The sequence below is a fragment of the Melanotaenia boesemani genome, chromosome 5 (assembly GCF_017639745.1).
Source record: "Melanotaenia boesemani isolate fMelBoe1 chromosome 5, fMelBoe1.pri, whole genome shotgun sequence".
In the NCBI taxonomy this organism is placed as follows: domain Eukaryota; kingdom Metazoa; phylum Chordata; class Actinopteri; order Atheriniformes; family Melanotaeniidae; genus Melanotaenia; species Melanotaenia boesemani.
The window spans coordinates 8,548,199-8,574,309 of NC_055686.1; the positions used below are offsets into that span (position 1 = coordinate 8,548,199).

At 37.6% G+C, this 26,111-nt stretch overlaps 2 protein-coding genes across 2 annotated transcripts in view; both read right to left on the reverse strand.

Annotated features, from left to right (window-relative positions):
- The window catches only part of LOC121640207 (butyrophilin-like protein 2), a 104,006-nt gene that overhangs the window by 13,504 nt on the left and 64,391 nt on the right, over window positions 1-26,111 (reverse strand). The gene's annotated exons all lie outside the window — the stretch shown is intronic.
- Window positions 723-25,713, reverse strand: LOC121640161 (butyrophilin subfamily 2 member A2-like). The gene is made up of 7 exons (XM_041985854.1): window positions 25,373-25,713; window positions 7,501-7,839; window positions 4,938-5,273; window positions 4,739-4,768; window positions 4,040-4,108; window positions 2,518-2,598; window positions 723-1,764 (listed from the first exon to the last, which is right to left on the reverse strand). Exons 1-7 carry the CDS (start codon window positions 25,440-25,442, stop codon window positions 1,697-1,699), a joined length of 993 nt encoding a protein of 330 aa, XP_041841788.1. The 5' UTR covers window positions 25,443-25,713; the 3' UTR covers window positions 723-1,696.

Here is a 26,111-nt window from a genome sequence, read left to right on the forward strand (position 1 = left end):
ATGAATAATAAATGAGTAAATGAATCAAAATGCTTATAAAATATTTGCAACAGTTTTTAACCCCCCTGCTGCTTCTCATCATGGCGGCATTTGGGAGCGTCAAATCCGTACAGTGAGAAAAGTGCTGAACTCTGTATTGAGACAACAGCAACTGGATGATGAAGGGCTTCAAACTCTCTTTTGTGAAGCATAAGCAGAGCATCATCAATGGAAGACCCTTAACTATGAACTCTGATCATCCCAGTGACCTAGAGCCGCTGACACCAAACCATTTGCTCTTACTGAAAGCTCAGTCCAGCATCCCGCCAGGCGTGTTTGACAAAGATGATGCCTATGCCCGTTGTCGCTGGCGACAAATCCAATCCAGACTTGTTCTGGCGGAGGTGGATTTAAGAATACCTACCCCTCTTACAGGAGCGTCAGAAATGGCTCGGTCTAAAAAGAAGTTTTAAAGTTGGAGATGTTGTCGTCATTGCTGACCCATCCCTTCCAAGAAACACCTGGAACTTGGGAAGAATCATCAGAGTTATGCCAGACTCTAAAGGAGCTGTCAGAAGCGCTGAAGTCCAGACGAAGACCAGCATCGTTCATAGACCTATAACAAAACTGTGTTTACTTCTAGGAGAAGAATGAAGACAGAAGAAAGAGCAGAGTTATGTTACCTTAGTTAAAGTTTAAAAACAGAGGTTTGAGAAATGTCAGTATATTGGAATGAATGGCTCCAATTTAAGTATCATTTGGTAATTGCTATGCTACAGCCTAGTCAATTAGGGGTCGGTATGTGTTGAAGCCATTTTTTTTTTTATTAGGACTTAATCCTAATTATTCTATAGTTCTGTGTTGCAGTTGAAATGATCTTCTTTTATTAGTGGATTTTGATTGGCTGCTAGACTGAAGTTAAAAAAAAGGGGAATCAGCCAAGAAAAAGTAGATTGGAAGTCACTGGACCTTGAAGCAACACAGTCTTTTGACCTACACCGCATTTCAGTTAGTTTAACAGAAAGTCTAAATTTTCAGTCCTTTTTATGTATATGTTCAAGTTTAATTTGATATTAAATGGTAAAATGAAGAACTTGACTTCAAGACTTTGCTTTCCGACGTGCGTGTGTTGTGTGCAAAGAAGCCTGAGGTCCAAAGCTAGTGAGTCAGCCACGCTGCACCCACAGGTGGGTCGTCCTTCAGTGCAGATGGGGACAGTTTACTGGGGACTGGAACAAGACTGGAGGTCTTCCACAGGAGTATAAAAGAGGTTCTGAGGAACTGGAAACAGCTGGCTGGCACAGGTCTTTAGAAGTCTGGACTGATGGCATCTGGACCAGCAGCTTTGGATTGGTTGAGTCTCTCCAGCTTTTACTATTTTTATCAGAGAATTTAGTTTTGTCACCGAATTTTGCTAATCGATGAAAGAAGGCGGGTGATAAAATATCTATCTAGGTTCTAATTTTTTTTCTCACCTATGAGCTGTTGGTAGACAAAAAAAGAACAAGATGTCTGAAATGAGTTTCTCTACCTCTCTCTTAAAGATGAGGTGAAGTTACCCTGAAATGATAAAGTTTCTAAACTGGCCTGGTTCTTTTTTTCTTACTTTCTCTCTGTTTTTATCTGAGCTCAAATCTACCCACTAAATGAGAGAAAAAAACTTCTTTTGCCTTAGGTGGAAGAGTAACAGAAAAAAATTAAAAATCCATATTTTTATTCAACGTCGTCTGATTTCACTTTGATTGTTGTGCTCCTGTCTTTGTCTGTCTTGCCCCACTTCTAAATCTGTAACACAACACAAAATAAATTATCTTTAAATGAGAATTGCAATGTTTTTATGCTGTTTGTTAAACTATCAGTTTTAATTAATTTATAGTTTTACTTTTTGAGCAAAAAAAAGAGAAAAAGGAAAACCAGGCTGAAAAAGGAAAAATCTAATGTGGAGGGTGGGATCTCTGGTCTAATATTAATTTCAGGATGTAGCGTACAGCTCGGTAAAATAACATTCGTAATATCTATACTGCAAACAGAACTACAGCATCAAAGTTGTATTACTCTGTCTCTGTTGTACTCAGTGAGTACTCTGTAGAGCTGCTTCACAAACATCTGGGGAGATCTTTGTCTGCATCACTATCAGTCCCTGGATTCTGGACATTTACTCATTGTAGACGTGAAGTCCTCAGAAAAGTGTTTAATACAGTCTCAGAGCTCATGTTAATGTTAGTTTGAGCCAGGAGGGTCCACTACTGATTTCATTACAGAGAGGAGGAAGCTCCATCTGAACATCAGCTTTTCAGCTGGTTCTGTGTAAAAAAACTCATCCAGCCCATTAAGCTGCACCTTATTACTCAATGAATCACTATTCTGAGATTAGAGAAGTTCTTCTATCAGGAGAATATTTTAATCAGATTCCAGATCCATTTTATCAAAAAGAAAACAAATCATACATTAAAATCCTGTTTCTTTCAATTAATTTATGTATTCATTTATTTATTTTTGGTAGTAGAGAAATAAAACAGAGATATGCCCAAATATTACCGTGATCTTCTCTTCTTTGCAGGAGATCTCTACATCTCTGTAGAACAATTTCATGTCTGTTTTGTTCCAAACGTCTCCCTGCTGTAAACAACAAACACAAAGACATGATGGTTCAGTTCTTCTCTAAGGCCTCGTCCACGTTTGCAGGATTATTTTTCTGCATTTGCATCTTTCGTCCACATGTAAACACAGTTTTGCTAAACTGCAAACAAACTTTTCAGAAAACACCGTCCATGGTGAAGATTTTCACATGATCCATCTGTGTGTTTAAGTGTGGACAGAATAACCAACATCTCTGGTTCAGAGTCAGAGCGTCCACCTCCACCTGTGTCTTGTTCACATGGCAACAGCAGACGTAGCAAAGATGGTGCTGGCTGTAATCATGCTAGCACTGTAAATATACTGAAGAACAAAAGCTTCACAAAACCAGATTTAACAGAAATATTTCTTTTTTATTTGTCCTCTGATTGGCCATCATGGCTTCAGAGATGGAGTCAAATCTCCATCTTCTGGTTTGGTTTCTGGTGGAGTTTCAGGTGTTTCTGTGTCTCGATGTGGACAGAGACTTTTATGTAAATAATACCAGAAGGATGTGTTTTCTATAAAATAAGTGTGTGTGTGTCAGCTTTAGTTGTTGAAAACATTAGACTGAAGCAGCAGAATAAAAGGAGAATAAAATGTGAGTCTGGTCTCAGATCAGTCTGACACACACCAGAAGAAGAAAAACTACTTCCTGTCTAGAAGATGAAGCCACAGCAGATCAAGTTGTTCATGTTAATCTCAGAAACCTGCGTTCAGCTGAGTGATGTGTAGATTTGATCCTATTTTAACACAGAATGAGTTTTTTCTAAAAGAGCTGAAGTGGTCGTTATCAGTAAATTATAATTAGGGATTTTCAGAAGATTAAACCAGAGCAGGTTTGCTGTTCACTAATTACACTGCATGTAAACAACATGACGCACATTTTATTTCTTTTTTTACTCTTTTATATGTTAAAACCAACAATGACAGAGAGATGAAGGTTCCTTCTCTGTGTCAACAAGCCGTCACTCTCACAGTCGTGGGTCAGATTATTGATTGATTAGTGATTAGATCTTTGAATTTGTGTCCGAGTGTGAAAACAAAGTTTTGTGTTCTGTGATTATTTTACATTTTACTAAATGAAAACTATCAGATTTTTCCAGTTAAACATTCGTCATTAATACAAGATTCATTTTATGTTTCTGACTCTTTTCTTTAACAATGACTCAAAATTACTGATTTACAAGACTGATCTATAAACATGTAACTTGGTTCATTTATTGTACGTTGGTGTCATTTAACACTTATTTTGTTTGTTTTTCTGCTACTACAACAAATCTTACTATTATCACTTCTTGTTAAAAGACTCTTGTGTTGAACTGATCTATTAAAACTTAATCTATAGAAACTAATGAACACATTTAATTCTGTTTAGCTTCATCTGAAAGTGTAGAAGGAAAAAATCTGCTGGAAATGAAAAGAGGAGAAATTTATGACTTACATAAATAAACTAAACCAGCAATGAGAACAAGAACAAGAACAGCAGCGACAATAAGACCAATGACAAGTCCTGCAAAACAGAGAAAAAATATTAGAAAACAAGAAAGAAAAGACCCATTAATTTTAAATTGATAATGTTAATGAAAACAACAATAATATACAAATAAAACTTTAGCTCAGAGTAATTATAATCTAATCAATAATATAACTGGAAGTTATTTTAACTTTTAACTCACTAAACTTGATTCCTGCTGGTGGAGAGAAAATATATTAAACTGTAAATATTATACTTTTTATTTTTCTGTTAACAGTTGAGAGACGTTGTTTACTGTTCTGATCAGGTGAATGTTTAGTCTGAATCGAATCTGGATCATTGATTCCTGGTTAAAGATAAAGAATCAATTTATGGAAAGAAGAAACAAAACCAAACACTTTACAAGGAAAACTGAATTAAAGACAAAACATTCAATCCCCCAAAACATAAAACAAAGTCAGAACTTAAACAAAGAGACAACCAGAAATAAAACCATGGCAGGTAAAAGTTGCTCCACACAATATTTTGTTGACCTGGACCGAATTAAAAAGCCATGATGGTTTATAAAAGTTATCATTTATAATCATCTTGCTTGAGTTGCACTGATAACATTAAACTATGAAAAACTCAAATATGAGATTTACAGAAGATCAAACATAAATCTACCTTTCTTGTTTGGATCTTCATCCTTCAACACTGTAAGAGAAAATAACAGGACTAAATATTCAGGTCATACATGTATAAATACATGTTAACATGTTTCTCCACACAAAGAAAATATAAACTGAATTGGGATAAAATGTGTTTCAGTGTAAACATTTTATAAACATGTTTCTTTTTGTTAAATTTGTTCATCAGTACTCACCAACATTCAGAGCAATGTTTCCTTTTTTCTCCCGACACTTAGGAACAAAACAGGTGTAATTTCCTGCATCTTCTTCAGAAACATTTCTCAGTTTGAGGGAAATGTTTCCATGATGCATTTTATCATGGAAGAGAGAAGTTCTGCCTTTAAACCTCTGATCTTGATCCTCATTATCATCTTTCTGACTTCGATATAAATGCACCGTAGCGTTGTTCCGTCTCCACTCCACAGTCAGAGTTGTTGCATCAAACCGTGGTTTCAGGTAGCATGGTAGAACCACATCCTGACCCGACTCTGCTGTAACTGGCTCAGGTGAGCCGATCACTTCATACCCGTCTGGAAAAACAAACATTTAGATGAGAACTTTGTTTCCTAAAACCATTAAAGTCAAAGATGACTGAGCAGCTGCTGCTTCATCAGAAACATGTAAAGTGTGTTTTGTTAGTTATGTAAAAAAATCAAGAAAGAAAACAAAGTTAAGGACTTAAATTTAGTTTCTTTTCTAGCAGCAATAAGTATTTCTGTGTAATAAATTATTTAATCAAAACCCCTGAGCCATCAGGCAAAGCAGCTGATGTAAATCCCTATTTTTCAGCTGTACAGAGAGCTCAGCAGCAGCTGTACTTTCTGAGGAAGCCGAGGAAGTTCAGCATGTCACCAAATATCCTCAGAAACTTCTACAGCTACGTGGTTGAGTCCATCCTGACCAGCTGCATCACCGTGTGATACGGCAGCTCTACTGTCACAGACCGTAAACGCCTGCAGAGAGTGGTGAAGACTGTGTCCGAGATCACCAGGACTCCGCTGCCCTCTCTGCAGAGCATCTACCAGCAGTCCACAGGAGAACTGCCTCCATCATCAAAGACCCCACCCACCCCCAACATGGACTGTTCACTCTCCTCCCCTCAGGCAGGACATACAGGAGTCTGAAATGCAGGACAACCAGACTCAGAAACTCTTTCTTCCTCTCGGCCATCAGACTCCTTAACAGCTGATAGGAGTCTGTAACAACGGCCTGTACCCTGCACACAGACTTTATATTGTTAACCACAGTAACTGCAATATTGTTTGCTCTTTATGTGTCTTATTACTTATGATAGATTTTGCATCTTACCGTCTACCTCATGACAGTTTTTTGCACAGCTAATCATTCATTGTTGAATGTGGCACAACAGCTTATACAGCACACTGCACATTTATGTTTACAGATTATTTACTCAGAGGTTTTTTTGTCCTACCTTTATCTTTATCTTCTGTCTAGTTTTTTAAAGTTGTTTTTCTTCTATTTTATAATCTTTTATGACATTCAGTGTGAATGGCAAAGTAAGAATTTCATTGTTCAGGGAAACTTGTTTCCTTATAAGGCAAATGACAATAAACACTTTGAATCTTGAATCTTGTACAGTGTTTTAGTTTCTATTCATGCACATCGGTTTAACCTTATTTGTTCTATGTGAATCTTATTTGTCCACATTGTCCTTTTGCATGTAACTTTGTCTTTTAACCTTCATTCATTCATTCATTCATTCATTCATTCATTCATTCATTCATTCATTCATTCATTCATTCATTCATTCATTCATCCATCTGTACCACTTTATCCATTACGTGTCGCAGGTAAGTTGGAGCCTATCCCAGCATTTTAACAGGTGAGAGGCAGGTACAACCTGAAGAGGTCACCAGTCCATCGCAGGGCCCACACAGATAGGGACAAACAACCATTCACACACACACACACACACACACACTCCTAGGGAGAATTTAGCCCACATTGTCTTTTTACATGTAACTTTGTCTTTTAACGTGTCTTTTAAATACCTGACACTGTTTCCATAGTAATGCTCATATTATAGTATATTGTTATGCAGTGACAATAAAGATATTCTATTATTCTATTCTACTCTATTCAGATCAGTAGCTGCTTCAGGATGGATATAACCTTCTGAAAAGATGATGCAGCCACCGCTGGGTGGCCTTCATTTTGGCCCTTATACTGTCACATATAAAAGAGTCATCCGAATGTCTCCTCTCCTCATCTACAACTTTATGTAAATGTAACAATGACAGCATCACCTCTTTACTGGATCCCAGTACATATCAGCCATCTCCACCATAATATCAAGTATCTGAGGGGGTCTGAATGTGTCAGAGCAAAATTTTCCTCTTTTTTACTTATTGGTCAGTGGTTATTTGGGGGAATTTCGCCACCTAGTGAACTTTTGCTGTAACTGCATGACGTTGTCCAGGTGGTTTGATCCACTTGACTGAAGTGCAGTGTGAAAGCAAACCAAACCAATGGAAGATGCAAAGTTTTTAGGAATTCAAGTTATTGAACAGAGTCCTCCAGACTATCCTGGTGTGGTTTTGTCCTCATCTCCTCTGCAGCAGCAGCTCTTTCTAACAGCCCTCTAACACTGTCATGCTCCAACCTGAGCTTACCTGGACGTCTTTACTCTGACGTACAGCTTATTACCTGTACCATGTACTTTGCTGCTGAAAGTAGGTGTGATCACATGTTGTCCATTTTCATTTTTAATATTTGGACAATATTTTGGAAACTTACCGACAGTGAGGTTGACGTAACAACTCTTCTCCACTGAGCCGACCTGAAAGGAGCACTTGTATCTTCCAGAGTCGGAGAGTTTTAAAGAGGAAAGTTGGAGCGACAGATTTCCTTTATGGAGACCTTCAGAGATCAGAGACGTGCGTCCTTCAAACCTCTCCATTTGTTCTCCAGGAACGTCTTTTCCATCTTTACGAACGTGTACAACATCACTCTGCTGAGTCCATTTCACTGTGTTGTCTGTTGCATCCTGCTGGGACTCGAGGTGACACTGTAGAACGATGCTGGAGCCGCAGAATGATACTACCGGCTCAGAGGAGCAAAATATCTCAGTTTCAGCTGGAGAAAGAAAACAAATAGTTCATAGAAATCAGACAAAACTCTGTCCAGCATTCCACAACACACTTAATAATCAGTCTTCAGTCTTTTTGTTCTTTGATTTAGGGAAAAATAAAATGATCAAAGAAAAAAAAAACCTGAATATGTTTAAATGTAGTTTACAATAGTGCTAAATTATGATGGAAAAGACTTCAGTCTGCAACAGTAATGAAAATATATATAAGTTATTACAATAATAAATCATAATATATCTCTTTTTATCCAGACTGATGTTGTGTTGGGACAGAAGAGACTGTAGCAAGGACAGTCACTGAGACACTGTAGGTAATATAAACTTTAGGGACATTTATTATTAGTGTTAATAAATGTCAAGATGTTAGAAATTTCATTGTTTGGTTTTTATCTTCTTTACTGAGCTGTAGAGAAGAGTCCTCTGGTTTGTCAGGCAGGTATGAAACTGGACTGTTGTCACAGAGAAGGATGCTAAGTTGCTATGGTGACCTTTGTAAATATAAAAACTGAGGGCACATTCACTCTGGCCCTGTTTGGCCTGTTTTAAACAAACCCTGGTCCACTTCAATGGATAGTACGGGCCATCCAGGGAACCAAACAGAGGAAGTGATGTGGGGCATTTCGTAGGGCAGCACGCTGGTTAACTCGCTGTCTCTCCTGCTGCTCATACTGGACCGATTCTGTAGAAAACTGCTTTACTTTACTGAATACTAAGATTAAAAACAGAAACTCCAAGACTGGATAAACTTATTGTTGCTCCATTGTTTACTTGTGGTGAACCAGCTGTTTTCAGTCCTGGTCAATGAATGAGACAATTTTTTTTCTTTTTTCTTATTGGTCAGTGGTTGTTTTGGGGAATTTTGGGAACATTTGCTGTAATTGCATGATGTTGTCCAGGTGGTTTGATCCATAGATATATATATGTAGACGCCTCATTACACGTTGGAGCGTGACGCAGAGTCGCCACCATATTGGATGGGTGTCCGCATTCCAGGCTAGCTTCTGAAACAACTGGAGTCAAGACAGTTCCAGCAACTATGCCCGTATTTTGTACAGCCTGCGGTTGCAATAACCAGCACAATATTAAAAGCCGATCGCGAGGCATTACCTTTCACAAGTAAGCTAGGATTATTTATTTATTTTTTACCATCAGTTCTTTCTGCCTGTCTAGGAATTATTAATTTATTGTGTATTACATATAATATAATATAATATAATATAATATAATATAATATAATATAATATAATACAATATAATATAATAAAATATAAGTTTCCTTACTTACCCTTCAAAAATATATATTTTACAACTCTCACTGTGCCCACTAAACAGCTCTCTAAGTGTATTAATGTTTTTTTATTTTAATTAATTAATGAATGAATTAATTCATTCATTAATTAGGAGGCTGGGATAACAATCCCACTGCAGGGCATTACCAGGGCATTTTTTGCCGTCTGACAGTCCATTGTGGTGTCACTAAGTGGGTCAGGTAATGTGGCAACACAAGATGAGATCAGCTGTGGACATTCGCTCTACTTTTATGACAGAGGAAGAGCTTCCCTCCCCTTTGCAAGCATTTCTGCCGTCATATGTGACCACAGTTACCTGCCCGTCCGCTTTGGTGGTCTTGTGGACAATGTCTGGTCTACATTTCAGGGTTTGTTGTCAAAAATGTACTAAAAATAAAAAATCTGTACTGTGAAGTTTGCCATGCAAGCCTCGTCACAGCTGCTGCACTTGTTTATTAAACTTGTTTATTAAAGTGTCAATTATTTATAAAGTTTGATTGATTGATTTAATTTTATTATTTTACCATGTCTTTGTTAAAGAGCATAATAAAACTGATTTCAGCATGAAAGCAGGTATTTTTAATGTGTAACAGAGACCTGTATCACAACCACATCTCTGCTGTTTGTAACAAAGCCAACCGTGAGAAAATCTGGTAAAAATTTGTGGATTTGTGATTATTGTAGTTGGGCATACACGTTAGAAATAAATGCTTTGGAGGCGGATGGGACACCCATCCAAGATGGCGGCCGCGTTGATTGTCAGTCTATGAGGCGTCTATGTATGTTTATGATTTGATCCTATGGCAGGAGGTGTTTCCCTCCAGGCCACTGTGGGGCGTTGGGCTATTGAGATCAAGGTACACTGACGAGGCAGTGTGCTGAGTATTTAAGCTCAGGTGTAGCACATTATGCTCTGACTCTTCTTTCCCTGCCTTCCTGGTGGCGTGACCGTGTGCGTTGGTTGGCGTGGCAGCTTTGGTCACGTGTTTGGAAGCAGGTAAGCTACCTTCTCCTTTTTCTGCTCAGAAACACAAATATTCATGTGGCGTATCTGTGTCCTTATTGCAGCAAGGTGATCGCCTGTGTGGGAAATTTATTGGAAATTAGTCTTGTTTTATCGTGGGTTTTTAAAATTTATTTTGTATGCAGGTGTTATTTATTTATTAGACTTAACAACAGCTTTTGACACCATGGACCACAACACTTTGGTGGCTCTGTTATGCCACCTAGTGGGCATTGTTGGTACTGCATTGGAGTGGTTCAAGTCTTATTTCTCCGACAGAAGCATGAGTGTGAGCTCTAGAAATTTTGAATCCAGCTCTGCTCTACTTCCTTATGGGAATCGCCATAACAATTAAACGAGCAAAATAAAGAAACAACAGGATCAAATACTTTTCCCTGACATGAATAAAACATGTCCATTACAGACATTTTTGCTAATTTTTTTTGTCTCAATCTGTCCGTCATTTTGGCTAAATGCATATGGCATGTAAGAACATCTCTTTTCACCAGTTTGAGTTTTAATTTAGCTAACAGTATTTTTAAACAGGACTGTAAGGGAGCTGATTCCAGTAGTGAACAGTAAAAATAACTAATTTCACTATTCAGAAAATGAAGCTCAAACATCACAGAATACATCATTATATTTTGTAACAGCTATTAGATTTCAAATGTGGGTTTAATGTGACTTACTGGGACAATTTTGTCCTAAAACATGAGGACAACAGCAATAGTGACTTTGAGTAATCAAGCGGCCATTTAAAAGGTTTAAAACCGTATTAAGTTTTCAAGAAACTTTGAGAAGATATTAATCTGTAAAGTTTTACAGCCGTTCTTCAGAAGTGGACATTTCTGTCCATTATTAAAGAGGATAGTAAATTAAACGGATGCCCGAGTGTAAATAGAGAGAATTTACATTGGGAAATAAAGACAACTGCTATGCAAAATATGGAAATCTCTGGGGCGGCCAAGAGGACAAAGGAGTTTCACTTAAGGCACCGAAATGGCAGCTTCCCTGACGTCACATTTTCATTATGTGTATTATTCCTAAGTTTTTCCCAAGTTCCTGGGTGTGCACATCACCTCTCCTGGACCATCAACACCACATCACTGGCCAAGAAAGCCAACCAACACCCGTGAAGCCCACTGCATGGTGAGACCCCCCCCCATCAGAAAGGAGACTGTGAAGCGTGCAAACCAGGACCCAGGACCAGTAGACTGAGGGACAGCTTCGTCCACCTGGCTGTCAGGATGCTGAACTCTCTCCCTGCTCTGCCCCCCCTTACACACACACCTCTCCCATCAACACTTGAAATTTTTACGCGAGCACACAGCCACTTTAATCACTTTAACCAGAACACCTATTTGTTATTGTGTTTAATTTACTTAGTGGTAGTACTGGTGTTGTTTGTTTTTGTAAAGAATGGTGCGCGTCTGGTAACTGGTGGAATATGCTGCTGTGTCCTCTGTCAGAAGGAGCCTCCCATCCAGAGACTGAGCTATATGAGTATATAGAGCGGATTATTCATCATACAACGGTGGCATTACAGAGATTATGTTGTAGATTCTAATGGATAAAAAGCATAAAAAGAAACATAAATACAAATTAACATATTGAACTACATCAGAATAAAACAGCCATGTTATAATGAAATCACAGTGCATCACTGTAAATAAGCTGCGTTGATGAATGAAATGAAAATGCTCCCACAAATTGCCACTAGATGGTAATACAAGCCCAGAAATGCATTCACTGTGTGCTTTTACAGTTTACAGTTGGGCTGCCTAAGATTATTAAACTTAAGAGCCATTCCGCCGAATGGGTGCCATTTCCGTTCCCAGGAAATTACATGTATAAATGTGCATTAAAATAATAATAGTAAAATGCATTTTCTTTTTCAGCTAACTGTCCTGCACAATGATGTACTCCCAAATTTAAGGTATGTGCTGGGAAGATTAATAAAACCTACCTTGAAAACTGTAAAAGTAGCATTTTTCACTTGTCCTCATTGTATAACATTACACTTTGGAATAAAATATAATTAATAAAATCCTAAATTTATGTTACTTTTTTAGCATTTTTATCTATTTCTATATTTCATCTGTTTTTCAAAAATGTTTTTTTCTAAATTAATCAGTATTTTTTTTTTGGTAAAAATGCACATTTTAGTCGTGTCCCTAGGTTTTCACTCAGTCCTGTTACCCTAACACATTACCCAATATGATTCATTTGGAACATTCCACAAGTCACATGCCCAACAGGAAGTTGCATCAGTTGGATCTTCTGAAGGCCATGGGAAGACCAAAAGTAAGTTCTCTCATTCATTTTTTCTGTGTATTTGATAATATTTTAACTATGACCAAAGAGGTCAATCTTACAATACTGTCCTGTTACTTAAATTATACATAAGTTATCAGTTGCATATTTTAAAAGTAGACATTTTGGGTGAATCAATAGATTGTGCTCAGTATCCTCGTGCTATTAGCAAGGATGTCATGTGGCTATATTTCATGTTTTTGCTAACTCTTTGCTAAAAACTCAGTCCTGTTGCATTCAGTCCTGTTACTGATGCTCAGTCCTGTTACTCATCAGTAACAGGACTGAGTGTCCATTGTTTCAATTATCTATTTGATTGAATATTTGTTGATATTACAGTATTCTCTTGATTTTAAAGTTTTACAACTGAAATTACCTGAGTTGCTGAGCCCTAAGATCAGTTTTAAAACGTGAATAAATGTTTACAGGGCGCAAAACCACCACTTAGTGCTGCAGAAAAGCAGAGGCGCTATCGCACTCGACGTGATGCCGACCCTGAGAGGAGGGAAAGGTATCTTGAGATAGAAAGAGGAAAATACAGGGAGGACTTAGAATCAGGAAGGAAGAAAAGGATAGACCAACTAAGTGAGAGAGAAAAGCACAAACGACGCAAAAAGTGGAGAGAGACATACCATAGGATCAAAGACAGAAAAGAAGCTCAACAGCACCTCATCACCCCTCCTGACAGCCCCCAGCTATCACCAGTGCAAGATGTAGATCCACGACCAAGCACCTCCAGGTTGAATTTATAAAACCGATCATGTATCAAAGAGATTGTGCAAAGAAGGCAATAGCGTATACGTCTGTTTCTGACAATGTAATAACAAGGTTTTGTACAACCGTCAAGTTTGTGATAAAGTAGCTAATAAAAAAGAGAAGTGATTGCATTAAAATATAACTTAACTAAAATCTACAATCAGGTTGTAGAATTTAATCTAACAGTACATTTTGACATCTGCAAAGTGTTATTAGATATTATTAATAAATAATTTATATTATAATATTATTATTATATTATATTAAATTATTATAAAATGTAATTCTATTTTATATTAATATTTGTTTTGTTTTTTTTCTAGGCAATGTGATTAAGGGCGGAGAAGAAGCCGAAAATCACTAAAGAACCTTAAGAAACAAGTTCATCAGCTACAGCACCAACTGAAGAAACAAACCCAGAAAACAGAAAAGTACAAGAAACAAGTCCAGCGCATGAAAAACAAAACTGCATCTCCACGCACAAAAGTAAAAAGACAGCTAAGACAGCTTCCAAAAGGAGGTCTGGCAGACACTACAATCTTACAATAGGCCACACAAGTTTCTTTTCACACAAAACTCACACATACACACTTGCATCTGCACATTCATGCGTTTGTACATGATCCTCTTGTCATTGTTCATTCCTGTTACGCCTTGTTAATTCCTGTTACTTTATTGTTTTTTTCTAAAAAAATAAAAACAACAGAGAATTTTTTCAATTATGTTTGGTCCATCATTTATCCAACTATTGAATAGACTACATCATAATAAATTTAATTAACTTGAGCTTTGGATCTTCTTGATATGATGAATATAGCGTTGGATCTTTTAGAAAAATACAACTTCTGCATATTATGATTGATTTTTAAGGAAAAATATAAATTATTTGAACAAATAACAAATCATTCCATTAAAATAAACACTTTCTTAATGGGAAAATTAAGGAATTACTTGAAATGCTTTGAAATGTGCTTTTTAAATGTAACATGAATTTTGGTAACAGGACTGAAAAAAATGCAACCACCTTTGTATCAAAATCCATCTAAAAATTTAAATAAAGTAACTTAAGATTGACCAATACACAATTTAAAAAGTTAAATATGCGTGTTACTAGATTTAGTTAAAAAAAATAAAAAAATTAAGTATTTAATTTAGTGGACTTGCAACATGGAAATGGCACCCATTCGGTGGAATGACCCTTAAATAACATGAAGTCACACTTTACTTCGCCGTAGCAAATGGGTTGTTTGAGGATACATTAAACAGAGGGATGTTACCACATATCTAATGCAAGCAGAAATTAGCGAACATGTGGCTTAGGTTTCTCTGTTTGTCCTGTACATGATGCAGAACTGACAATAAAGGTTCATCTGACTTACCTTTGACTTTTATAGATAGCAACAAAGAATATTCTGTGTTTTACGTCCTAACAATCTTATAATAAACGTTGCAATGTACACTTTTTTTTTTTTTTTTTTAAACCCTTTTCATTCGGCAAATCGAATAACCCACGTCGAGAGCAGTCTGACCGGTGGGTTATCTATTACCTCTAACATACATGATCCATGTCTGACAGCAGAACCCAGACATTCAGCAGAATAAACAACATAAACTTTATCATTAGCAGCAGCTTTGTGTATTATAAAAGCATGGAGTTGTCACCCAAATAAATTGTGACCTTATTATGTTAGAATGTGATAGTTTATTGTAAAAACGTGAAACGTAACACGTCATAACATGATACTTTTTTTGTAAAAAATGAATGAAAGTAGCCTGAACTGTGTGCAGATGTTGTTGCGACCTATATTGGAGCAAAATACATTTTATGGAAAATATTTTCGTCTAGCAGAAACATTTCGGTTCTTTTTGTCTATGATTAATTGTTCTACTCTGGTTTACTGTTGAACACACAGGAATGTGGGGCAGTTATGAAGAAAGCAGTGCCTCACCTGCCAGCGAGCAGTGAGACGGTGCGTGTGTCTGAGTTGTCACAGAATGTGTGCGCTGCTTTCAGTTAATAACTTGTAGGCCTGCATGTCAGCCTGGACCTGCTCCTCCTCCCTGGCTTCACCCTTCACTTTTGGATAGGAATCCTCCCTTCTCTGTGATTGCATGCCAACTGGTGCGGACAGAAGCTGGATTGGATAACTACGGTGTCGGTTCCTTTCCTCCTCCTGTTGTGATTGAGTGCCATCTCCTGTTAATCAACGTGGATGGCCAGGATGTTGGCCTACCTTGATAAGCTGCCAAGTGACTGAACTCAAGGCAGCTGTGTGTGATTCCAGCACAGCTTGCCACTTTGAGTCTGAACTCAAAGGTTCTTGGTTTGTACAGCTTTCTGTGTGCTTCTGTGGCCTACTTTGTAGCTCTGAGTTAATTGCTAAAGCCTAGGTTTGTTTTTATTATTTATTTTGGCATAGTGCCTTTTGATTCCTGGTTTGTTACTTTTGGGTTTACTAATAGAAACCTGCCGTGGCAGGTTACGCCCGGTTCAGGACACTTTCAGTTAATATTGTTCATTTGTTTGAATGTGTTGATGGTTAGTTTTTGAGCCTTGTAGCCTCTAGCCTGTGTTTTAAACAGGACTCTTTTAGTTTGCCTTGTGTCGGAGCTGATTTATTTTGTTTGTGTACATATCGTGCCCAATTGTGAATAAAATTGGTGTTTTATGTTACATTTTGACTCCGACTTGTGTTATATCCCTTCCTCTCCTAACACTAAGGAGGGGACGTAAAACAGGGTAAATATTACTACACCTCTACTCTTTGTGTAACTCACTGCCAAATTTAAAAAAAAAAACTGAAACTCCAAGGGTTGGAGAGGGAGACATGTATGGCAAGCCGTTTTGACATTTTTTACATTTTTTATCTTAACAGGATATGTATTTCAGATATGTATAATTCAATTATTCCTAGTCATAATGAACATTTCAGATATCTAAAATGACATTCTTACTAGGACAAATGACATCACATTCCCCATTCATGTGTTATTCCGTTTTTACTTCCAGATATCCTAAATGACATTCCTCCTATCTTAAATAAATATTCTGGATATCTGAAACAGAATTCTTACTAGGAAAAACGGAAGTTTCTTATAACCAAGAATCCAATTGTTTCTAGTCATAATTTTCAGGTATCAAAAATTATATCTATTTTCAGATATATAAAACAAACTAACGTAATTACCCGCGCGTGACCCATAATACTTAGCGGCTCACATTACCCCATTTAACACTTTCAGTTTCGTTAACTCAGTTTTCTCTCCGTGGCCATGCTTACTGCAAGTTGTAATGGTGTTAGCAGTCACTGACATGATCACAAGAAAAGGTCATGAAGTAGAACGATCCCTCAGCCAGGGACTTTGTGGTGACAGAGAGCATCGTGAATTGAACATTTCTCATCTACAGAAACTTAGAACGAAATGAAAAACAGTTTGAATGAACTTAGAACTAGGCTGTAAATAATCGCATAACTTGTGTAGACGGAGCATCTTGTCATTTCTTAAGGACTTACGCAGCAACTGCTGCTCTTAGAAGAAGAGTAAAGTATACGTGCTTTCACGTTAGTCACTAAAAGTCTCCAATATCATCAGTAAAAGCTGTTAAATTTGTTGTCATTCCTTTTCTCTTTAAATGGAGTCAATACATGGGTCTGAAAATCACTAAAAAGTTGCTAAGTTATTAGCAGAAGCCGACCGTGTGCATCAGTGTAATCGGTGTGCCAGGAAATTATGCATTGACAAACGTTCCGCGATTGGTCCAAGTTTAATCCGCTTATGGTCCCACGAAGTAAGCATTTTATAGCAAATTTATTTATCTTTAGAAAACTTGCTAAATATGCTTTACTAAAGGAATTTTTTATTGTTTGCCTCAAAGTACTTTTTTATGCTAAACAACCATTGTCAAGAGAAAAGGAATTCATCATTATTCTGTCAAAAAACAAACCAGTTTAAACCAGTTGATGAAACCGTTGCCCCATACACATGAATAGGAAAAGTGATGTCATTTGTCCTAGTAAAAATTCAACTGGATATCTGAAATTATACCATGGTCTGGGTGAATACTCGAATCTGATTGGCTGGAGGGTGTCCATTAAAAAATGATAATGGACACTTATGAAAGAAGTTCTGGTCAAAAAGACTTATTGTTGTAAATTATTGCACTGACTAAACAGTAGTTGGAAACCGTGGCAACAGAAACTCAGATTCTGGGCTGCAGACACACCAAATCATGTTTGTGACGTGCATTGCTGTGAAAGCAGGTGCAGGCTTATTGGGCTCCGTCAGTCCAAGAGAGACGAGAATGGAGCAACATTTTGTCGTCCCGCAATGTCCCAACCAGCAGTGGTCAGGGTCCACAAACGTTAAATCTCCATCCTTCAAACGCCACTAATGCCAGCATCTTTATGAAATGTCACAATCAATGGCAATGTTGCGTTTAATTTTAAATAGGTTGTCGCCTGTCTTTCTGTCTTGATTACCTTACTTACATACTTGATACAGAGTGAATGGTGGATAACATTATAAAAACGATGAAATTATACTTTATGTAACACAACATAACGTTAAGCAATCATCTCCCTTCCCTCCACTGATCAGGTCTAATACAAAAGCTGTGGTCGACCGAGCTGCAGGTTCTGTGTTAGTGCCGGTTAAGAGTCGCCGCTGGAGACATGCCAGATCACGTCTGTGACAGGGCGTCGCTGTGAAAGCAGCCTGCAGGCTTATTGAACGATGTAGGAAACTATCTGTGGACTTTCACTGTTTGAAACAAATTGTTGCATCATCCTCTGGACACACACAAGCTGTAAGAGCTGAACCCGCTCGCTGAAATATTTGTGTCACGTAACATAACTGCGTCCGACCGAGTTGCGGAAACGAAATAGTCCACTCAGCCGCTTCTTGTGAAAAACTTACGATTTTAACGGTAAAAAACAACATTTACGCATTAATAATCTATTTAATATTTTTTTCTTTTGTAAGTGACCATGGTATAAGCGGGATAATGCCCTTCGAAGTGTCCATTATCATAAATTAATGGACTTTGCAGAGACAACCGTCATCCACTTCGAGTCTGACTGTTTACGCCTCTGCGTCGTCCATTAATTTATGATAATGGACACCTCGTCGGGCATTATCCCTTACTTATAATTCAGTACAGGAAGAATGACATTGTAAATATCTGAAATGTTATTTTTGAATAGGAGGAATTAAATTACAGATATCTGCAAAACATATCCAGCCTAGCTGAATAGAATGGAATAGAATAGAATAGAATAGAATAGAATATCTATTAAATGTTAAAAAGGCTTGCCATAATAGGTAGGAAGACCTAGGAAGACCTAGGCAATTATAGAAATATACAACTTAAATGTTTGTATTAGAAATCCCATTGTGAACATCTATAATGACATTTTTACTAGTCAAAATATATTTTTGATATTAGCAATTATTTTGTAGCTATCTTAAAGATTCATTCATTCTGTGTATTACTTAGTCCAATATGGGTTGCAGGTAAGCTGAAGCCTATTCCAGCTATAACTGGTGAGAGGTATGGTACACCATGGACAGTTCACCAGTCCATTGCAGGGCATCTTGAATATATATATATATATATATATATATATATATATATATATATATATATATATATATATATATGTATATATATATATATATATATTAAATGATATCTAAAATGAAAATTATGATGAGAAACAATTGAATTATTGATATCAGAAACTGTTTCAGATCCAGAATGCTTATTTTAGATAGGAGGAATGTAATTTTGGATATCTGGAAGTAAAAATGCAATTCACATGAACGGGAAATGTGATGTCATTTGTCCAGTGCCATTTTAGATATATGAAATCTACATTTTGACTAGGAAGAACTGAATTACATGTATCTGAAATACAAGCTAATATATGTTAAAAATGGCCAACTTTCCTTCTCTTCTCATAAGAAAACGAAGGAAACTTTGAGAATCTCAGAGTTAGAACTCAGAATTAAATCCTTAGAGGACGCTTACCATGTCTCCCCAGAAGAACACATACTAAATGCTATAAGGACAGCTAAACTTGAACTTAATGAAATAATAGATAAAAAAGACGCAATTCTTGGTGCAAAGACTTCGCTTGGAGAACTTTGAGCATGGCAACAAATCTGGAAGGTTCCTGGCTAATCAGTTAAAAACAAACAAGGAGAAAACAACCATCTCCTCTGTCAGAGATCCAGAAGGAAACATGAGCCACGACCCTGACAATATAAATAACACTTTCAAAGATAAAACATTATATACATCACAACTAACTACAACAGATGACAAAATTGATAAATTTCTTAGTAACATCAATCTTCCAAAATTATAACATGAAAATAAAATGGTCTTGGATTCCCCCCTTTCAGTCGGCGAACTCCAAGAAGCTCTCCAGCATATGCCCAACAATAAAGCTCCAGGTCCAGATGGTTACCCAGCAGAATTCTACAAAGAATTCTGGACAATGCTGGCACCCACTTTCTACAATATGATATTAGAAATAAAGGAAAAACAAAAAATACCTTCAAATATGAACCTAGCCAATATTACTCTACTATTAAAACCAGGTAAAGACCCGACACTTCCATCCAGTTACCGTCCAATTTCATAAATAAATGTAGATCTCAAAATAATTAGCAAAGCTTTGGCCGGAAGGGTAGAAAGAATAACTCCTCTAATAATACATCCTGACCTAACAGGCTTTATTAAAGGTAAACATTCCTCTACTAACATGCGTAGATTATTTAACATCGGATTATTCTACTCTACATAATCTGGAATCCACAGTCATTTCTTTAGATGCAGAAAAAGCATTTGACCGAGTAAACTGGAAATTTTTATTTGCAACGTTAAACAAATTCGGGTTTGGGTCATCTTTCATAGTTTGGATAAAAATATTATATAACAACCCAAATGCATGTGTGAAGACCAATGATCAAACATCTCCAAGCTTCTGTTTGCAGGGGAACCAGATAGGGCTGCACGCTTTCTCCATCACTCTTCGCTATTTTTATTGAACCCCTACCTGCTGCCATAAGACAAAATAAAGAGATTAAAGGAATCCATGTCAAAAATATAGAACATAAGATAAGTCTTTATGCTGAATATGTATTACTTTTCCTCCAGAATCCACCGACCCCCAGACAATCACACTTATTAACACATTCTCATCAATATCTGACTACTCTATTAACTGATCTAAGACTATTGTTATGCCAATTAACTGTGACCTACAAAACACACCCAATACTACAATACAGTCTGGAAACATTAGATATCTAGGTGTATGAGGCAAACTCATTTTTTATATTATTTCCCCATTGGTGGTGTTTTCACTTTTTTCTAAGAGGATGTCGTTTAGTTAAGGTTGTTATGGTCAACAGTAAATCAAAAATGTTTAGATTGGACATTAAGTTTAATTTGAGGTGGTTAAATATGTAATGTGAATAAGAAGCAACTAATTTTTCCCTGGTATTTTTGGTACTGTGGCTTTAAGAACGCATCCAGGCTGTGTAATGGTAGAACAGCAAACCATGTTTTTTTTTACTATATTAGCTGTGGAAGCACACGGTTTTTGTTCTGCCCTGAGTGTAGTTTGTGTGTTAATATCACAGTTTTCCACTGAAAATTACTGTCTAATAATTTGCTTCAACAAATAGTGAAGCCTTTATTTTGTGACATGGGAAACAGGAAGTAGGAAGTTAGAGCAGTGGAACTTTTATTTGACACCTTTTATTAAACAGGAAACAGGAAATAGAAAAGGTCCAAGCTGTGAATAGAGCATGGTTGCACCTGTGTGTTTTCCCTTGTGAATCCAAGGCCATCCTTCTGGTTAATCCTTCAGAAAGCAATGGCTGTAAGTACTAGAAGCTGTTTACATGCCTCACAGTTGGTAGAGATGTTTATGTTCGTATTTTGTTAACTTTGTACAGCAGTATAAATAAATTTGTGTAACTTTGAATAATTTCACCACATGCTTCTCTGCTACTCTGTTTATCTAGTTAAAACAGACATTTGTACTTACCTGTTACATGTTGGTTCAAGATGAATATCCATTAAGAATATTCTGTATTTCTTTTCTTTTAGTTTCACTCCGATTCATTGCTGCCACTGTGACCCAATTTGTGAGTGTGTAAAGTGAATAAAGGAGCAAGTGCGCTCGCTATCCTGGCTCATGAAAAGGAGTTTGGCTGGCTGTTTATCTATGTCAACACTTTGGAAGTTTAACACATAGTGCTAACAGTACAATTTTCTTACAGTGTCTTGGTGTTTAGTTTGCTATCCAGACAGTCTTGAACTGGCATATGTTTGTGACGCCTAAGGAATAAACCATTTTGTTGTTTCTTCAAACCAAGACAGAGTGGGACTGGATAATTAAACCGCATGAGAGACACGTGTAAACCACATTTAACAGCTAATATGCTTATGAGGCAGTAACACTAGGCATAAACATTTTCCCCAGGTTATCAGAACTAACAAAGCTAAATTATGTCCAGCTACTTAAAGCAATAGAGGATGATCTCTCACGGTGGAGGCGCTTACCCATATCACTCATGGGGAGGGTTGCCACAGTTAAAATGATGGTTCTATCTAAAGTAAACTACCTGTTTTCAATGATACCCACTAAACCATTCTCCAGCTGGTTTAAGTCACTGGACTCACATATATCTAAATTTTTATGGAAAAACAAGCCATCACGTATCAGTCTAAAAACTTTACAACAGACTAAAGATAGAGGAGGACTGGAGCTACCCAAATTTAGTCATGTTTTCTTAGCTAACTAGCTGCAGTATGTCTCCAAATGGCTTAAACCTAGCAGTCTGGGTAAACCATGGTTAGATGTAGAGCAAGCATTATGTGAGGATCTGGTTATCGCTGTCCTGCCATTCATCAGCTCAACCATCAAAACACATAAGTGTTTTAAAAGCAATATCAGTTCCTCTTTAGTGGCTTGGTGAGAATTTCTAAAAATAACCAAATCCTCACTTTTTCCATGTAAGTTTACACCCCTCTGAAACAACCCTGACATCCTGCAAAACAAAAAGCTTATCAGTTTTACTCAATGGAAAAATTAAGGAATAAAACAGAACATATAATAGAAAATGGAAACTTCTTCTCATTTAATATTCTCACTTCACAATATGGAATCAGTAGCAAAAAATTTTTAGAATATCACCAGCTTAAATCTATTATATGTAGAAAAATATACCATTAATCAATTAAACTTACAGCTACCTATTAGGGTGGCAAAATTCATTAACCTCAATGCCCCAAAGCTATTATCAAAAACATATAGACTATTATCTAAACTAGAAGACTCAATCTGTCTTCCAACTTCAAAATGGGAGGGTGACTTATCCAGTAACTTTAATAAAGATAAATGGTCACAAATATGTTTAAACACCTTTAAAATGACTAAGAATTCAAATATGCAACTAATACAATTCAAAATTCTGCATAGAACTCATTATACAGGACAAAGGATGTTCAGGATGGGTCTGTCACAATCAAACATCTGCACACACTGCAATGAAAACACACCAGATAACTACCTCCATGCCTTGTGGTCCTGCACACCTGTCCGCAGGTTCTGGTTTCAGGTATGTGTGGACATGTCAACATGGTTCAAATGTAATGTTCCTGCAAACCCCGCACTGTGTCTATTAGGTGACTTGGGTGACATTAATATGGCAATTAACTCTGCACACATGATACGCACAGCATTATGCATCCCAAAGAAAACTATCCTTGTGAACTAGAAAACCAAAAACATTCTGTGTATTCAGCAGTTTAGGAATCTCTTAGTTGACCACATCAGTAGTGAGACAATGTCTGCCTCCTTAAAGAACCATTTAGCTGAATCTCATTCCCTCTGGTCCCCTGTGCTTAGCTCCATCACCTAGTGTAGGTGGAGGACTGTGACCTTGTTGCTATGGGGGTTGGAAAATGGTCGGGAGTGACTGGTGGTTGCAGGTTCTTTGTGGTTTCCCGTGGTGCGGGGCCGGGCTGCTTTGCGTTGGGGGTGGCTCTGGGTCTGGCCCTGTCAGGGGCTGTGGGGGCCAGCGGTTGAAGTCGCCTCGTGGTGGGGGTGAGGCCACTGGTGACGCCTGGGTCGGTGGGCGTTGGCCCTGGGCCGGGTGGCCGGGCTATACCAGGGCGGACTGGGCAGGGGTTCTGGGTTCTGGTGCCTGGGGGTGGTCCTCCTCCCTTCTGGGTGGTGGGGTCCGTATGTGCCGGGGGTCTGGGCCTGCTTGGATGTGCTGCCATGGTGTGGGTTGGTGCATGCCCTGGGCCAGGGTATGGCCCGGGCATTCGGGGGATTATAGGGCGAGGTGCTGGGGTGTGAGACAGGGATGCTTGTATGTTGTGTGTGTGTCTATGCTTTGGATGATGTTTGTGTGGGTGTGGGGTTATGTTTGTGTGCGTGCGTATGCATGTGCTAGGATGAGTGGAAGTGTGTCTGGGGAGTGTGAGTGGGAGGGTTGTATGCTGTGTGAGTGTTTATATTGTGTGGGTGGGGCTGAGGAGGCATGTATGTGTTAGGATGAGCGGGAGTGTGCAAGGAAATTGTGGGGTTGGAGTCATCTTCGTGGTGGGCTAGCTTGGGTTAGTGCTCCAGGGGCTGCTACTGAGGGCCCGGGTCTCTGGGCTGCCCTGATCTGCCTCTGACCTCCGTAGAGGCGTGTTCGCATTTGCACGATCTCACTCACCACTCTTCATCACTGATCAATCCTTATTCCTCGTGCTCTGCATGCTGACACAATCACTGAGTTGTCCAGTGGGTTTTTATACTAAGAGAAAATTATTTTTTTTATTTTTCCTGTGAGTTAGTATCTGGTCGTTGTTATGCTACTTTAATGATTTGTCTTTTTGATTTGGTTATTATTTAAAAACTCCTAATGACTAGCAGCTCTGGGGTTTTTTTGTGTGTGTATGTGTGTTTCTGTTTTTGTAAAAGTTGTAGGAAATTTTCTGGTGTGTTCACGTACAGGTGTAACAGTTTGTTGTCTGGTGATGGTGTGGATTGAAGGGTCGTTTTCTTCTGTCTGTGATGTCTTTGTCTCCTTTCTTCTTTCCCTTTTGCTCTTTTTGCTATTTTCCATCTTTTTCTGTCCCCTCCGGTCAGGTCCCGCAAGATTACATAGATTCCGTGATTCAAAGTAAATAAATAAATGAATCAGATTATCAAGAGGAGCCTTACCCATAGGCCTCCCCTTGGCAGAGCAAATTTGATCAGCATGATGCAGCAACCAGATTATCATTTTGCTTGCTATGATGCTGGACAGGACGAGTTTAAAGAAAAAAGAAAATGGCCAACTAAAATTTGTGGAGACCTGAAATTTGGCTCTTACTAGTACTTTTGTAATTATAGATATCTTGAAATTCAGTTTCTGTAAGCAAAAATGTGACTGAGGATATTTTTAATTAGAATTCTGACTAATAAGAATGTACTTTTGACAATGAAGAATCTAATGTGGAAATCTATCAAATGGAACAACAAGAAGAGTGCACTTTGAATAAATGTCAAAACAGCTTGCCATAGTTGCCACTGCTACACTGCTCCTCTCAGTGCTGTGGCTCTGAGAGGAGTTGCCTGGTAATGACATCACATCACCTACCGCTCGGAATTACGAGTAAACTCAAACTTTTAGAAAACTTTTGATAACTTTTAAAGACAAATGCCTTCTGAACATCCTGAATAATTTTGGTGACGCTACAATAATATCTCTAGGAGGAGATTTTAAACGAATTGAGTAAAATGCCAAAATGACGACTTTGACCCAAAATGGCAGACTTACTGTTTTTGGCCACTGCTCCAAGAGTATTTGCAGCAGCAGTTTGAGAAAATAAAGTTATATCTTGAAGATTATATATTTTCTACTTATTGCTGAAACTTTAGCAGAAAGCAGAATGTTTGAATGACTAACAGGAGAATCCCACGAAAACAATATAAGATTGTTCCTGCCTCTTATGAGTTTCACTTTAAATATTTACGTATTATTTATTTAGTCCTATTTATCTGACGTGTTTTGGGGCCAAAACGAAAGATGATGGAGAAGATGACACATTAAAAAAGAAAAGACTACTTAGGTCTAACAGGGAGATATTTTCTAACTTACCTGTATCTTGTTCTGTGACTGACAGCAGACTGTAGCATCCAGTCCAAAAAAGCAGCTTAAACATCCTCATTTCTAACCACTAAAAGAGCAGATTTCATCCGCTGTTCAACTAAGAAATGCAGTCCATCAGTTTTCACACCGTCTGGCACCTACCACAGTGTAGGTACATGGTATGTTTCACTTCCTCTTCCTCTTTCTCTCTCATTCTCTCTCTCTTTTTTTTAACCTATCTTTTTAATATCATTGTCACTAGTTTAGAAAAGTAAAAATTTTTACCACCATTGAAATTTTGCAATGGGAAATCTGATGGAACACATGACACATATACACACACATAATTATACACAAGGCAAGAATAGAATGAGTCGAATAAAAACAAAATAAGGTAGAAAGAATAGTAAAAGCTGCACTTGAAGTTATGGATGGGTTACTGATGAATGATGGATGTTGTTGCTGCAGCAGGATGTTCCCAAAGTCTCCACATTCAAAAGAGTTTTTTTCTCACCAGCACAGTAAGTAAAAATAAATTTTATTTCAGGTTTAATCTGTAAAGGTTCTTTCAGGTGTTCTTACTTCTTGCCCACTTGCAGTATCTGTAAATACAGAAGATGAGTATGATGTCCAAGATATGAAAGGAGGAGGAGGAGGAGTGGTGTAAGTAATGTTTTGTTAATAGGTTAAAAGGGTAATAATCAGGACTATTAATTAAAACCTACCAAATAAAAATAGAAAAATTAGA

Bases quoted from the DNA above. Each gene is read 5' to 3' on its own strand.
- LOC121640161 (XM_041985854.1), bottom strand. From the start codon at position 25,442: ATGAGGATGTTTAAGCTGCTTTTTTGGACTGGATGCTACAGTCTGCTG. The intron at 5,274-7,500 runs GTAAGTTTCCAA...TTGTTTTTCCAG, and splicing joins TTACGTCAACCTCACTGTCG to ACGGGTATGAAGTGATCGGC. The intron at 1,765-2,517 runs GTAATATTTGGG...GTTGTGTTACAG, and splicing joins GCAAAGAAGAGAAGATCACG to ATTTAGAAGTGGGGCAAGAC.